This window comes from Myotis yumanensis, unplaced genomic scaffold (assembly GCF_028538775.1).
Source record: "Myotis yumanensis isolate MYYU_CA2020_CCGP unplaced genomic scaffold, mMyoYum1.0.hap1 SCAF_14, whole genome shotgun sequence".
Taxonomy (NCBI): domain Eukaryota; kingdom Metazoa; phylum Chordata; class Mammalia; order Chiroptera; family Vespertilionidae; genus Myotis; species Myotis yumanensis.
Window position 1 is genome coordinate 19,858,139 of NW_027223765.1, and position 17,359 is coordinate 19,875,497.

A 17,359-nucleotide genomic window follows, 5' to 3' on the forward strand; every position below is an offset into this window, starting at 1 on the left:
TATATTTAGTGCTCACTGAATCAGGGGAAGGAATGAGAACTACTAGGGATATGAGCCAAGGTGAAACAGCTCCTACCCACTAAAAATAACCACAAATAGATGATTTCTAAAAGTGCATGTGTGTGTGTGGGGGGGGGGGGGCACAAAAGGGGGATACGGATTAATTTTCTATGACTGAGAAATTGTATTGGTAACAGTTCTGTCTATTCACTTAAAAATCTTGGAGTGCAGGTATCTGTGGGCAATCCCTGACAGGGCCTCACTACCTTGGTTAAATGCACTTTCCTTGAATGCATAAATCATTCTAAGAAAAATGCTGTCTTAGGATTCCCTCAAGCTTATCCATCCTTCACTTTGAACTTTCTGTGTTTCACTTGATTATCCGCCTCATAGAACATTAGGGGAAATAGCCATGGCAGAAAGCTACCCACAGTGAAATGTCTCTTACACGTGGACATGTCCTGACTACTTGGTGAGCATTCAAATGCCTTTGCATATTTTTTAAATATATTTTATTGATTTTTTACAGAGAGGAAGGGAGAGGGATAGAGAGTTAGAAACATCGATGAGAGAGAAGCATCGATCAGCGGCCTCCTGCACAACCCCTACTGGGGATGTGACTGCAACCAAGGTACATGCCCTTGACCGGAATCGAACCTGGGACCCTTCAGTCCCCAGGCTGATGCTCTATCCAGTGAGCCAAACCAGCCAGGGCATGCCTTTGCATATTTAAGCTCAAGCACTGGCTTTATGAACAAGATAGACTTCTCTTTAACTGATTAGGGGACCAGTGTGTCTGTTAGCCTTTGAGGGTGGGGGTAAGAGGGAGAGATCAACCAAAGGACTTGTATGCATTCATATAAGCATAACCAATGCACACAGACACCAGGGGAATGAAAGCATGAGTGGGGGAGTGGGAGGGGGGGGGGCGGGTAAAGGGGGAATAAGGATACATATTTAATACCTTAATAATAATAAAAAAGAAGATGCCTGGTGGAAAAATCGTCTGATGTTGGCATACAAAGTGTAAAGAGAGTCCATTAACCATTTGCTTAGATGACCATAGATAATATGAAAGTACTGCTTGGTGGCTTGCAGTTGTAGATTTTATTCCCAGTGTCTATATCAGCGGTTTTCAACCTGTGGGTCGCGACCCCTTTGGGGGTTGAACAACCCTTTCACAGGGGTCACCTAAGACCATCGGAAAACACATATATAATTACATATTGTTTTTATGATGAATCACTATGCTTTAATTATGTTCAATTTGTAACAATGAAAATACATCCTGCATATCAGATATTTACATTACGATTCATAACAGTAGCAAAATTACAGTTAAGAAGTAGCAACGAAAATAATTTTATGTTTGGGGGTCACCACAACATGAGGAACTGTATTAAAGGGTCGCGGCATTAGGAAGGCTGAGAACCACTGGTCTATATCCTTTGTCCCATATTGTATCCTGGAGTCATCTCCTACTTGCCTTTGGTTCTTAATAAGCTCTCTTCACCTCCTAGGCCTAAAGATTCCTTGTAGATCAGATTTTCCCACTGCTATTGTTAATACCATTCAGACACTATTATGTTTTGACTTGGGGCTTTGATTTATTTAGCAGCTCAACAGACATCTGTTAAGTCTTTGATATGTGTGAGCCATTATGCTAATTGCTGGCTATGAAGAACAATGGGTCCCGGGCCTGCCTCACACATCTAAGCACTCACCTGAAATTAGTTATTGTTTTCTGCCTCTGAAAAGGAATGGTGATGTTTACTGTTATTATTGTGAAATAATAATAGCAGACACAGTTGCAGTTTTTAGTGCTTTCTATGTCAGACAATGCCGGGATCTGTGTACATTGTGTACATTTCATTATTGACCACAACCCAACAGTGATTATCACTCCACTTCAGAGAGGCATAGAAACATGAAAATAAAACAGCTAGCAAATAAGAGCAGACAGATTTTAGAGTAGATATTAACCATTTGCTACTCTTATTTAGGGGGAAAGAGAAGGGTCAGTCTTAGAGTCATATATCATAGCGGCAAGAACCTAGAACTAGGAAGTGGTGAGTTGGTTTCTTGCCCATTTCTTTAGTAGAATAATTCATCTCTTTGGGCTTCCGTGGCCTTGTCTATAGAATGAAAGGGAAAATGTGATCACTGGGATTTTTTCCCCAGCTGTAAGATGCTATGGTTCTTAGAAAAAAGTTACACCCAAAAAGATGATCTGTGCAGTGCAATTTAACATTGTGACAAGCTCAGTCTGCAGTGGCAGAGAAATGGCTCAGTAAATGGTGGTACAACCATTTTGTGAAGCAGTATGCTACCATTTAATTGGTAAATATAAACCTGAAGTTAAATAAAAGTATACTTCCAATCCACTGTTGAATGGAAGAAAAGGAAAATATTCTATTTTATGCTTACAGCTATGTAATGAAAGTATGCATTGAGAAGTATAAGGATACACAACTGTTGTATAATAATTTGACTCTTCATTCTCAGTTCCTGGGAGGTAACCTCTGAAATCTTGGAGTTTCCTGAGTGGTAAGAGTGTCTTTGTTAATCACTCACACCTTGGAACATGCCTGAGTTTATGTTGATGAATGCCTCAGCACAGGGGCCAGTCACTAGTGATTAGAGGGTAGGGCTTAGAGTAGAAAATGTCCTTATGGCCTCCAAGGATGTGAAAGGGGCTGAAGATTGAGGTCAGTCATGTGACCAATTAATCAATTAATCATGCCTATGTCATAAAACCCCAATAAAAACTCTGGACAGCAAGGCTTGGGTGAACTTCTTGATTGGGAAGATGTTGGGACTGTAATGCGTCCTGATAAGATGTCTTGATTCTGTGGGGAGAGGATATGGAAGCTTCACATTCTGGATTTTTCCAGACATCACCCTATTGGTCTCTTCATTTGGCTGGTTCTCTTTTATTTATAGCCTTTATAATGAAACTGTAGTTGTAAATATCGTGCTTGCTTGGGTTCTGTTAGTCATTCTAGCAACTTACTGACCTTCAGGAGTCATGAAAACCCTCAAATTGGCAGTTTGTCAGAAGTGCAGGTGACTTGGAGACTCTGGACTTGTGGCTAGATTCTAAAGTGAGGACAGTCTTGGTGGAGACTGTGAATGTGACCTGTGGAGACTGCACTAACTCCAGGTAGTTAATGGCAGAATTGCACTGTAGCATTATAACAACCATTTTGCAAAACTCTGTGGTAGTCTCTATTAAAGCATACCCTACCTAGACATTTAATTCCTAGTTATATACCTCAGAGAAATGACTGCGATGTCCAACAAAACCCATACTCACAAATATTTACAGTAATTTTACTCATAATAGATTCAAACAGAAAACCCAGATCTCCATCAACTGTAAAGTTGGCAAACAGTCCTGGTATGATCATGCAATAGAATACTATACAGCACTGACAGTGGACAGAAATACAAACACAATGCTGAATGAAAGAAGCCATACGTACACCCAAGAATGCATACTGTGCAAATTACATTTTATGATGTACAAAAGCAGAAAAAAATAATCTCTTTTGATAATCTTACAATGGTAGTGATCACTGGAGGGTATTGACTGGGCAAAAGCAGGACCAGGGAATATCTAAATTACAGAACACATCCTATATCTTTTTGGGGATGGTGATAACATGAGACGATGCACATGTTAAAATGCAACTAATGATACACTTAAGACGTGTATGCTTTTTTGTATGTAAGTTATAAGTCCATATAAAAAAATAAAGAAAAATGACAGAAATTTTCAAATGGACAAATTTGCAGCAGGAATGGATTGGGAACTAGAGGCCTGGTGTACAAAATTCGTGCACTCAGGGGGTCCTTCAGCCTGGCCTGCACCCTCTCACAGTCCAGGAGCCCTCGGGGGATGTCTGACTGATCAGTCAGTCAATCAGACATCCTTAGCACTGCCCTGGAGGCTGGAGAGGCTGCCGCTACTGCCACTGCGCTCACCAGCCATGAGCCCGGCTTCTGGCTGAACGGCGCTCCCCCTGCGTTGAGCGTCTTCCCCCTGGTGGTCAGTGAGCGTCATAGCGACTGGTCCTTCCACCTTTCAGTCAATTTGCATATTAGCCTTTTATTATATAGGATGTCTCATTAGTGTTTTCTAATGTGCGAATGTAAGTCATATAAACACAAATTTTACTAATTAATAGTTGAAGTACTAAATCTACCAGGGTCTCTACTTAGTGCCACTTAATACTAATGGGTCACAAATATCCAGGACAATGGATATCACAGCACTTACTAGTTGTATGATTTTAGGCAAGGATCAATGGGAGCTCCTCAGTAAGTTGCTAAGGTAGAAATAATGCTTATAAACATACAAAAAGACATACCAAAAAACTGTAAGTGCCCTCAAGTATAACCTTTAAAGTTTTTACTTGCCATTGTTACGTAGAAATGCCAGCTGGAGGAGATAACCTTTATATTTCTGGACTTCTAAACTTCCTGCCATTTAAGTTTTTATTCTTTGAATTTAAAACTGAAAGCCACAATAATAATAGGAACCTAAAGAGAGCAGTTCTCTTAGAGCAGGAATTGTGAACTCAGGGTTAAGCCAGGTCCTCTGTGATAATAAAGCAGACATCCTAGGGAAGGGAACCTTGAGCTGTGGCTGTTCTACCCAAGGCTGTGCCTTGCACACTTATTTACAAATCAATTTAGCAGAATGCCCAGAGGGGAGGAGAGGGAAAAGCAGGGCCTAGATAAAAATGCAAAGATCCTTAAGCCTGAAATCTAGAAGAACATAGTCATTTGGCTTTAAATTAGGCCATAGGCTGAGTTTGAAATTGATTTTTTGTCTAGGGTTTGGGTATGCATATTAATAGGTACAGAATCATTCTTTGCTTTTGTTTGTTTGCTTGCTTTGGGAGATTAGGTATTGTATTTAGAGAATTTAGCTTTCGAAATCTCCCACTTTAGAAATTAGTTAAATATGGATTAAAATACCATGTATATTTTACCATTTCTATCAGTTTTTAATTCAGTGCTGCCTGGAATAGGTGAAATGTACCAAAGCTTTTATGGATCTGATTTCTATCTATTACATTTTTAGTTTAGTGCCTTTACTTTTCTACTGAAGGCTTTACATTTTATTCTTATTTTTGTAATGATTTCATTTTTCTTATTATCTATATTCTAAACTGCATGCATAGAAACAGGGATGCTAAATTTAAAAACCAAACAATGAGCACTCTAGTTATATTATTTTAGAAATTATTTATTTAAAACATTTTTTTATTGTGGGGCATCTCAGAGAACTTAATATTTTATTGTGCACTGTGAATGTCCAGGTTGTTATACCTAGGTTTCCTACAACTTATTTTGACACCCTCCCTTTATTCTTGTCTACACTTATTGGCATCTCTAGAGACTGGTTTTGTAGAAAAACTAATGATAATGTGCATACACATAGTAAGGTATGATTGTTTTGACAGATCACTCCTATTTTGTTCATGGGGGGACCAACATATATCACTTTGTTTTTGAACAAAATGTTTGATCATAATGATAAATAATGGTATGTGTAAACAAAGTGATCAAAGTGGCTGTGTGTGTGCTCCTGAGTTGATAGTATACACTACTTTTAGTTACATATCATGTAGATTCATTTAATTAACTATTTAACAACAGAACTGGTTATTAGTTAGATTTTTGCCCCTTCCAAATTTTTAGTTGTAAATGGTTTTACATGTATTTATAGATGAATGTAGTAGAGAGGTGAATATGATATGATTTATGTTAATTAATGAAGGCATTAAACATATCATTTTGTACTAGATTCCTAAAATGATAAAAGATAAATACTTGTGTTGGTGTAACTCTAGTTTGTGAATTCATCTTTAAAATAGAACTTAGTTAGGTGCCTTTTTTGTAAGTACACTGGGAAATGAAATTGTCTCCGAAGAAGAATACAGGACTTTGCATTGTGAAATTTGCTTTTATAGTCACAGTGATCAGATCATCATTCAATTCAAACAAAAGAATTAAACCTGGAGAATATGCCACATTTGCATGGTGTCTAGTTCCAAAATGCCTCCCACACAAACTTGGAATGAATGTAGTCACTGCTTCCACAGTGCTACTGAAAGATCAAAATAATATGCTGCTCGCCAATATATGATAAAAACTCTGTACTACATTTCAGAGAGCATATTTAATATAAATGTGTAGTTCATTTTTATTTCATAGTATTATTACAAGTGGACTTCAGTATTCCCAAGTGGGTTATAGGCATAATTCACCTTATTCCCTGGTAGAAATGGGCCTCCTTTATGTACAGAACAGATGCAATATAACATAACAAGGTAACTACCTCTAAGTCAGTGACCTCTTTCTGCATTTTATTTTCTTTACCTGTTGGCTAAAAAGGGAAATTATCCCCCAGTGGTCTCCATATTTGTTGTCATGGCAGCATTGTGATGGCATGTTTAAGGTAATATAGAGGGATCTTGAAAAGTAGAATGAAGGCTGTTGAAACAGAGTCACACATCTCTGTGGCTGTTGGCTTTCTCAGGCTCTGCCCACTGTCCATTTTGGGTCTGAAAAAATAGGGGTGATATGGGCTGACAAAGGTTTAGAAGAAGCTTAGTTGGGTTGGGGGACTTGGAGAAGCGTGTGTGTTTGTGCGTGCGTGTGTGTGTGTGTGTGTGTGAAAGGGGAGGGGAGAGAGAAATCCTGTACCATTTCCTATTGCCTTTCAAACTACTATTTGATGATAGGTTCAATTTACAGAAAAGAGACTATAACTTTGAATTAATTTTAATGTTTGTATTAAATTGATGAACTGAATTTAGGAATGCGCTTTAGATATGCATTGAGACTTAAAAAGATTATGGAATTCACCAGAAACAATTCAGAGGTTCATCAGCTGACAAATGGATAAGCACATTGTGGTATTTCTTTATATGGAAATACCATATAAAAAGGAATAAAAGGGAATAAAAAGGAATAAGCTACTGATACATGCAACAACATGGTTCATTCTTGAAAGCATTACGCTTAATGAAAGATGCCAGACACAAAAGACCACATGTTGTACGATTCCCCTTATATGAACTTTGAGAAAAGGCAAAAATATAGTGACAGAAAGGAAAACAGAGGTTTCAAAGACTCAGGTGAGAGAAAGGGATTGACCATAGAGGAGCAGAAGAGAACCTTTCCAGGTAATGAAATGTCCTATGTGATAATTAGTATTACTGTACATATTGGTCAAATCTCAGCCAATTCTACAGTTAGCATTGGTGAATGTTATTGTATGTAAGTTATCCTATATAATGAAGAGGCGATATGCAAATTAACCCTCATGCCCTCACAAGATGGCGGTCTATGACCAGGCCGACAGGGGGGTTAGTGAAGGACGACCAAAGGACTGAACAAGCAGGCTTGTGTGGGGCAACCAGGCCGGCAGGGGGGCTGTGAGGGGCAATCAGGCAGGCGGGGGGGCGGGGGGAGGGTGTTAGAGGTGACCAGGTAGACAGGCAGGTGAGTGATTAGGAGCCAGTAGTCCAGGATTGTGAGAAGGATGTCTGACTGCCGGTTTAGGCCCATACCAGCAGTTGGACATCTCCCAAGGGGTCCCAGATTGGAGAGGGTGTAGGCTGGGCTGAGGGGAACCCCCCCAACACACACAAATTTCATACACAGGGCCTCTAGTATCTAAATAAAACTGGTTAAAAAGAAAATATGTTTGAAATCACTAATAAGGGGTGGGGGAAGATGCTAGAATTTGTTCATACTGGAAGTGACCAGAAAAATCATATAGCTGAATTTCATTCAGAATCTAGGCAAGGATTCACATAAGATAAAAACATTTAAAGTGACCGTGGAAGATAAAAATGGTTACACCCATGACTTTTTTGTTTTGTTTTTATTATTGTAACTGTTTAATATATAAATCACCTTGCCTAGGATTTAATATATAGAAGGCACTTAATAAATGCTGAGTGCTACTATTTCTATTGCTGCTATTTAGAAAAGTACATTAAGAGTACCTAGGTAACCTAATAGTTGTAACTATAGATAGGAACTTCCTCCTACCTACCAGTGAGAAGAGCCCATGAGTCAACTGGTTCTGATGATTTGAAATACACAAAAGGAGGTGGGATTTATCAATGACTTGTTTAGGGTAGTTAACAAACTACAGTGTATCACAGGTGAATATTAGAGCATTATTTCACAGGCCCATTCTTAATTTTGATGTGTGTCTGTCAAGTCATGTCTGAAATATTTCAACCCATTGGGGTCACTCTCATAAGAACTTTGTATCTGGTGAGAGTTAAGAATTCCATCCTTGGCCGGTCTGGCTCAGTTGGCTGGAGTGTTATCCTGTACACTGTCAGTTCAAGGTCACGTGTTCAATTCCCAGTCAAGGCACATATCTAGGTTGTGGGTTTGGTCCACATTTGGGGTGGGTACTGAAGGCAACAGATCAATGTTTCTCTACCCCTTCCTCTCTCTAAAAATAAATAAGCATATTTATTTTTTTAATGCCATTTGAAAAAAAAGGGTTCCAAAGTTCGCAAGCATTCACCAGAAGTCATGGCTACATGTGTGACATTTAAATCATTTTGAAATGTTGAGTGTTTTTTTTTGACCACATGAGATATGGATAGTATGCCAAGAATGACAAAAGGAGTGTGAGGCTCATGTTAACCTTGATCTCACATGTACTACAATGGAGAATCTGTAATAGCCAACATTTATTGACTTCTTAATGTGCCCAGCATTGACTGTGCTGTTAATTTCATGAATTATCACTTTTAAACCTCATAACAACCTTAACAGACACAGATTAGCAAAGAAGTTGTACATATAGTAAGAAGCAGATCAAAAATTTGACCTGACTCTAATAGTTGAGAACCACTAACTTGCACTGTAGGACAGAGCTTGATGAGGAGACATGTTTTATTAAAGCTGGATTATTGATATTATATATTTGGTGTCACTTGTCCTGTCCTGGGAAATGGGATGGAGTGAGATAACTGATATGTGGCCAAACTCTTTGAACCTCAAATAATGAATCCATAGAATATCAGTATGTATTAGGGAATCAATAATTTGTTATTGATTGCATTGATAGCTCTATATATTTGAATTCTTAGAAAGCAGGAATTATATACTATATTCTTGAGGTAGAAAAGATATAAAACATAGCATAAGATTAGATAATGGTGCATCGTTTATTTTCAGACCTGATCCTCTGACCAAGTCTATTTTGAAGTCCATTTAGGCCAACGGTGCAAACAAACTTCTGTGTAAGATTGCTGGCATTTATAATAACTTGAGTTTTGATAAACCTTTAATTATATTTTAGGATTATCAAACTGAGACAATTGTTAATCCTAAGTGAGAAAAACATTTAGTATGCAGACTATAATGGGTACATTTATTATTCCCTTATCATAGTGAGCTTTGAGTTTTATTGTTTTCTATTTTTCGACAAAGTGGAAATGCCATTTCTTTAAAAAAATGTTTTTTATAATGTGAGCAGTAGATTGAAGCTGTACAGATTGGCTTTTTAATGAAGTAGGCAACATTCCAATGGAACTGACAAGCTTTATTTCTATTTGTTGTATTTTTTTTCTCATTACAGATGGACCCGATTCAGAAAGCTGTAATAAATCATACATTCGGGGTTCCTCTTCCTCATCGAAGAAAGCAAATCATATCATGCAACATTTGCCAGTTGAGATTTAATTCTGATGTAAGTTTATCATTTAGTGTGCAGTAAAAAAAAATGTATTATGCTGTTCTGATCTTGCGGAAGAGATTTCTTAAACATTTTTCCTCCAATAATGGAACATGCCAAAATTCAGAGATAATATTTTAACTCCTTATATGCTTTAATTTTGGAGTTTATTATATTATGTTTGGTTGTTTACTCAGGAAAAAACTCACATATATAATCTTATACTATACTTCCTGTTTAATGGTATTGTTTTAGTCTCTTGAGAATGCTAAGTGTAGGTTATAAGCTTTCCTTTTGGGGAATAGTCAAATACAGGACCAGTGAGGTTTCCAATAAATTACATCTCTGAAATAAGATAGATACCAAATTATATTTCAAGGTCAAGATTTTGGCTTTGTAAATTCTATTCGCCTGCCTTGGTGGTACTCAGTTTCAGATCAGTCTTGTGTCCTTAATTATTTTTGTGCTAGAGCCCTCAGTTTACTCTCCTAGAAGTATTATCACTTTAACAGGCGTCCTAAAGACCTCAAAGCCCCTAATAAATAAAACTGAAGTGGAGAACATGGCAGATGTTAGACAATTGTAGAGTGACCAGTGCTTTGCAAATTATTCACAGAGTTATTTGCATCATTCACACCGTTCCTAAGGATTAGGGAAGACTCTTGGTTCATCACCATGAAGTTAATTTCGGCTCGTGGCCAACGTGAAAAATACTGCTCCTAGCAACCTGCTTCGGTGTGGAGTTGGTTCTGAGAAATACAGAAAAGAACAGGAATGTTGGTTTGGTAGGAATAGGAATTGACCACTTTGTGGATACTCTAACCAGTGGTCGGCAAACTGTGGCTCGCGAGCCAAATGCGGCTCTTTGGCCCCTTGAGAGTGGCTCTTCCTAAGCCTTAGGAGTACTCTAATTAAGTTAATAACAATGTACCTACCTATATAGTTTAAGTTTAAAAAATTTGGCTCTCAAAAGAAATTTCAATCGTTGTACTGTTGATATTGGGCTCTGTTGACTAATGAGTTTGCCGACCACTGCCTAAGCAAATACAGAACCTCATCCTATCAAAATGGCCCCTCCAAGGTGTCAGCATCTTGCCCCTCAGTTGCTATGCACTGTGGAGATGACCAACAGATCTGGGTTCTAGAGAATGTTTGGCCATCTAGTATTTAATCTCCCTGGCAACCAGCTCCCTTAGATGCTCGGTGGCGAGGATAGCAGATAATCGGGCACAGGAAATAGATGGGACATAACTAGAGTGGCTTTTTTCTTCTGTGAACACATTTCATTTTGTATAAAGATCACTCCTGTCCTATGAACTCATACCTACCAGTGCAGCACAATCATCAGGTAATTTTATATCATTCCCTCTGTTGGCTGAAAAAAGAGAAGAGTGGGTTCTGCACAGCATCTGGAAGGTATTTGCTGCTATAAAACAATACACTAAACATACTGCATTTGACTTGGAGGGATGGCTTTTGTTTAGTTGTATTGTGTGTTTTTTAAGACTGAGCACATTGGTTTGAATTTTAAGAAATTTACTATAGTTTAATTTGTTAAGCAATAGTATTTTCAAGGGATCAATATTACATAGTAATCTCTTCCAGCTATTGTAAAAAAAATGAAAAGGAGGAGTCTGACATATAAATAAGAGTTCTGAACTCAATACCGTTGATCCTTGAACAACACAGGTTTGAACAGCGTGGATCCACTTTACATGGATTTTTTTAAATAAATATATGTACATTACTGTATATACATTTTTCTCTGCCTTATGATTTTCTTATTAACATTTTTCTCTAGCTTACTTTATTACTATAAGGATACAGTATGTAATACAGACAACATGTAAAATATGTATCAATCAACTGTTTATGTTATCAGTAAGGCTTCCAGTCATCAGTAGGCTATTAGTAGTTTTAGGGAAGTCAAAGTTATACACAAATTTCAACTCTGCAGGGCATTGGCTCCCCTAACCTTCGTGTTGTTCAAGGGTCAACTGTAATTGCAATTTTGATCAGTTTTTTACTAAATATATTTTTTATTGATTTCAGAGAGGAAGAGTGAGGGAGAGAGAGATAGAAACATCAATAAGAAAGGATCCTTAATCAGCTGCCTCCTGCATGCCCCCCACTGGGGATCGAGCCCGCAACCCGGGCATGTGCCCTGACCTGGAATCGAACTGTGAACTCCAGTTTCATAGGTTGATGCTCAACCACTGAACCACACGGGCCAAGCAGTTTTGATAATTTGTAAACTCTTAGTGAACAATCAGATAGTTTTGTGATTATGATTTTAAGCGGCTTCTTATTGGTTCCCTTTCTTCTTAAATCAGACTGATATTTTACTCATCTGTTGAGAGCTACTTAAAAATAACCTCCTGCCAACACTTTCATTGCCAATATTTTCCTCTGTATTAGGAAAACCATCTGCCACATCTGGGCTAGCTCTTTTGGTTGATTATCCCCAGTGATGGATCCCTCACCACTTTCAGACAGTTATTTCTTTTCTTTCTTTTTCTTTTTTATTTCTTATTCAATAGATGTTAATCAAGGTCATGTTTAAAGACTTTAGAAATATTGTCAGGTATGCATTAGACAATACATATATTTTTCATATATGATTATTAGCATAATGCAATACAAAGAACATTATCATACTTCTTTTCTAAAATTTAATTTTATTTCCATGGTAAGAAAGAATAGCAATTTATTTTGCTAATAAAGTTTCAAGATGCTAGAGGAATCAATATGTATTTATTAGGGATAATTGCTTTTCATTCTCAACCTGGGTCATAATTAAGCAATTGCAGGCATGACCATTCACAACATGATTACTGTATTAATCTTCTATTGCTTATGCAAACAAATTATCACAAACCTAGTGGTTTTAGAAAAACACCACACAGATGTATTATTGTATAGGTCTGGAGGTGAGAAGTCAGACATGGGTCTCACTGGGCTAAAATCAAGGTGTAGTCTTCCTTCTGTAGACTGTAGAGGAGCAATCAGTTCCTTGCCTTTCTTTTCTAGTTTCTGGAGGCTGCCCTGTTTCCTTGGCTCATGATTCCCTTCAATCTTCAAAGCCAGCATGACTGACCGAGTCTTTTCTCTATTACTCTTCCGCTTCCCTTTGCCATGATTAGGGGCCGTTGTGATCACAGTGGGCCCACCTGTTTAATCTATGGTCATTTTTCTATTTTAAACTCAACTGATTAGCAACCAAATGTCATCTGCTAACTTAATCCCCTTTGCCATGTAATATAACATATTCATCATTTCCAGGGATTAATGTCATTAATAAATACCATTGTTCTGCCTAGCACAGATAGTCATGCAGATGTCTGATTTAGGTTTGAATTGGATTTTATAACCACCTGAATTCATCAGATAATCACTCAGTCCAGTTTTGTGGGTCTGTATAAACTGAACGCATGTGAATTCACTGCCCTCACATTTTTCCTTATCTAGAACTTGAATGTAAATTCATTATGCAGTGCTAATTTTTAAAATTGAAGTTTTAAAAAAATTGGAAGACCCAATATAATTGAGTTTATAAATGACATAGCAACATTTTAACTGTGATTTATAAGCAAAACATAATTACTGCAAAATTGAAATGCAGGAGTAGAAACCCCTTCAGAGACTTTAAAAATATCTCTGTAGCATTATTATGTCAATAAAGGGAACTAATGTGCTGGAAATATTAGTTTTATTTACTTATTGACCCAGTCATATCCATAACTATTAATTTTATATAATATTTAAAACTGAACACCAAGATCAATTGGATTGATTATCTGTTCATTCACATATAAGAAAATAATCTTTAAATAAAGGGAAAATACAGATATATATATATATATATACACACATATATATCATATTGGATCATTTTAACCTCAAGAAAAGACATTATAGTCCCAATACAACCGCCTCTTTGTTCTTTTCTGGTAAATCTGGAATTTATCTTCCTGTTTCCATTCTTAAATCTAGACTCTTTTTGGAAAAGCAACATTGGAATTCCCTTGTGTGCTTGGTCGAATCCTCTATCATGTAGGAAAGTATTTTTGCCTTATGAACCTTTTTACATTTCAAAGCTTTTTCCCTTTCCAGTGAAAATAATAGTTTGTAGTTCTTTTCATCTCTGCATCATGAAAATTCAATTTCCTTTTCCTCTAAGCTTTTATTTATTTTTTTAACCCTTTATAATATAAACTTTGTAGTTTGGTGTTATGCTGTACCTGTTTCCTGTATAGTTCATTTTCCATTTTTGGCCTTGCAGATATCTTTTTAAAATCCCACATTATTTTGTATGTAGTTTAAATCAGATTGCCTTCTCCTGATGTAGGCTGTTCTTTGAAAGAAAAAAAAAAAAACTATTCTCAAGATTTATATGAAACACACATGGAATTATGCAAAAAGCTGCCAATTAAAGACTGAAAGGTTGTAATTTGCCCAGTTGTGTTATCAGCATTCTAAAATAAGCATAAATTAACATTGGCCTAGGCAAGTTATTAAGTATGCCTTTGAAAGACAACTTTTAGCAGGGCTGGCGTGGATGTAGGATTAAGCGAGGTGGAGAATGATTACTCAATGACTGTTTATAGAATGGAAAATAAGATCTCAGACCCCAAACTAAGGAATCATAACATAGTAGCATCTAAGAGTCACTATGATTTACCTCTTAACAATAGCATTTCATAATATGTTAGAGACAGAAGAAAACTTCTGCCAATTTCACATGTGGAAACTGAAGCGTGGAGAGTGTGGGAGATTTATACAAGGCCTCACAGGGTCATTGTCCACTTCTCGGATGTCACTGCCTCATCTGGTCCAGGTAGGCCAGCAAGTCCATCCTGAAGTTCCAGCGGATCCTGCAGCGAAGGCATGAATGGGGACCTGTGTGCTTCCTGCCCCGTCAGGCTGTCTCAGAGAGAGGGCATGAGGCCTCTTTCTCGGTGGAACTGATGGGATGCAGGCAGAGCTGCTGTGGAAAGTCATTCCCAGTCCAGGCTGGGCTTCATCAAAGGACGCAGGAGGGCCCTCCAATGGCTTCAGTCAGATTCAGTCACACCCAGAGTTCGGTCCTAAGCACCATGAAAATTAAATATAAACTCAAGTTACTGAACTATAATACAGTAGCCACATGTCCTTTAGGAGTCAGGACTGTCAAGCATTGATTAGTTCAGGGGACTGGGATAAATCTCATTAGGGGATCCCATTGTTTAGAGGCTTCTGACCCCTCTAACGGGGGATCCTTGGGATCATCACCCATAGAATCGCTTCATTGCCAATGGTGTTATGACATAGACATCATTGTTCCTGTTCTGCATTTTACAACCCAGAAATGTAGTGAAACTAAGCAATATATCTGAATGTAATTCACATCTCTGTCATGACATCCATAACCAAATGTGGCACTATAAGGATGAATATGAAGAATCTTTTTTTTCCTACCAAATGACCAAATTAGATAATTAAAGTTTCTTAACCTCATGTCTTAAGACACATCTTTTACATGTTTAAATCAACATATATTTGGGGGATGGGGTTCTGATATTTAAAGGAAATACTACTTAGATGGAGAGAAAAACAAAAACTAATGTGATTGTATTGGAGTGGGAGAACTATTCTTTTACTTATTTCTACATTTTTTTAAATTTTCTAAATTCCCTTTATGAAGGGATTGTTGCATCTTCTATCCTATTATGCTTTTTAAACTGCATGTTTTGTACCAAATTATACATTCCATTTTCAAGGCCTTTATTGCAATTTTCTATGTCCTCATGTGTGTCTAGCAGGGTCTGCAGTCTCAAAACATGTGCAGGAGAGTTCATAGATATTATCATTGTCCAGATTTCAGCATTTTCTTATCTATCCTAGGAGAAAGGTTAATAAAAATGTATGCATGGAAGATATGCATTTAACCCCAAACCTAAAATGGCGTATAGGGAAGCCATGTGGGATGGTAGGGAAGTCATTGGATCAGGAAGTAAACTACTTGTGGTCTAGATCTGTCATCTCTTGATTGACTGTGTGTCCTTGAGTCTTCATTGAACTTACAGGTCCCACAATCATTAGTTCACTTGACATTCAAAAGCACCAAGGACAAGCAGGATGGTTATTGGCTGAAATATAACCACTGTCGGATTATAAGAAACTTTGAAATGGAATGGCACAGCCTCTGGAGTTTGGCATTGGAGACTCATGTCACTAAATACTAGTACAGTGTTAATTTTTCCCAAAGCCAACATCTCTTCTGATCATGAGTCCATTTACAGCAAAATAAGTGAGACCATCTGCTGGAGCCCCAGGATTCTCTCTGGTCTTACCATGTTCCCATATCCCAGAGGAGCTGATGATGGACTGAAAGGCCCGTGGAAGGCAGAGGTATGGCACCAGCTTGGAGACGCCACCTGTTGATGTTGGAGTTCTGTCCCATAGGATGCCGTGTGTGCTCTGAGCTAGGGACGGTGCTGCCATGGGTCTAGGCACCAAGTGTGGCTTCTCTGGCTGCTATACCTAAGGACCCCTCTCCTAGTGTTTGCTTCCCTTCTCTTTGACTTTGAACTAATTCCCCTTTAGCTTCAAGTAGCAAGAGTGACTTCTGTTATCTTCAGTTGAGCCCGACTGGTGTGCTTACTGATCAGCATCTCAGGGAAGTGCCTAAGCTTCCGCTTTAAAAACAGAAACAAACAAACAAACAATAAAACCTCTTGATGAGTCTTAAGTTTGCAAAGTTTGAAGTCACAGACAAGCATTATTTGTAGTAACTACAAGGTAAAATACTTTGGGTGAATAGCTTTTTAAAAAAAAACACAAAAAACATTGTACTAGTATACTCTTTACTACATGGAGGTGGAATAATACATTTGTGTGTTTTTTTAAATATATTTTTATTGATTTCAGCAAGGAAGGAAGAGGGAGAGAGAGATAGAAACATCCATGATGAGAGGGAATCATGGATCGACTGCCTCCTGCAAGTCCCCCACTGGGGATCAAGCCCACAACCCGGGCATGTGCCTTTGACTGGAATCAAACCTGGGACCTTTCAGTTCGCAGGCCGACGCTCTATCCATTGAGCCAAACCAACTAGGGCTCAGGTGAATATCTTTGAAGGACACTTGGCCCAGGCTATGGGGAAGCTGAACACCCCACGATAGAGCACCTATCTAGTGACAGGAATTTGACTGCGGGATGTGGAGGGACTGGGAACTGGGTAATTGATGGTCCTAGAGGAAATTACCTGGATTCAAATTCTGCCTCACTAGCTATATGGCTATGGGCAAGTTCCTTTAACTCCCCATGCCTGAGTTTCCCATTTGTAACAGGGGGAGAAGAATAGTGTCAACCTTATATACCTGTTTGAAGATTGGAAGGATTAACACACATAAAGGGGCTTAGAAAAGCCATCTGGCGCATAGTGCATTGGACACACAGTAAGTGTGAGCTATTTAAAGTGCTTTGTCTTCCATACTATGAAAAATTCTCTCTCTCTCTCTCTCAATCTCTCTCTCTCTCTCACACACACAATCTCATTTGCACTCTTTCAAAATAACTTTCATAAGGCAACCAAGGCCCAGAGAGGTTAAGTGACTTCCCCAAGGTCACACAGCAAGTAACTAACAAAAG

General features: G+C 38.0%; 1 protein-coding gene across 3 annotated transcripts in view; it reads left to right on the forward strand.

The window, feature by feature from the left end:
• Nucleotides 1–17,359, forward strand: part of ZNF385D (zinc finger protein 385D) — a 684,297-nt gene that overhangs the window by 554,843 nt on the left and 112,095 nt on the right. For all 3 annotated transcript variants that reach the window (XM_070433332.1, XM_070433334.1, XM_070433333.1), the window contains one exon: nt 9,632–9,742. In XM_070433332.1, coding sequence (XP_070289433.1) covers nt 9,632–9,742 — 111 coding nt within the window. The remainder of the gene's footprint in view (nt 1–9,631; nt 9,743–17,359) is intronic.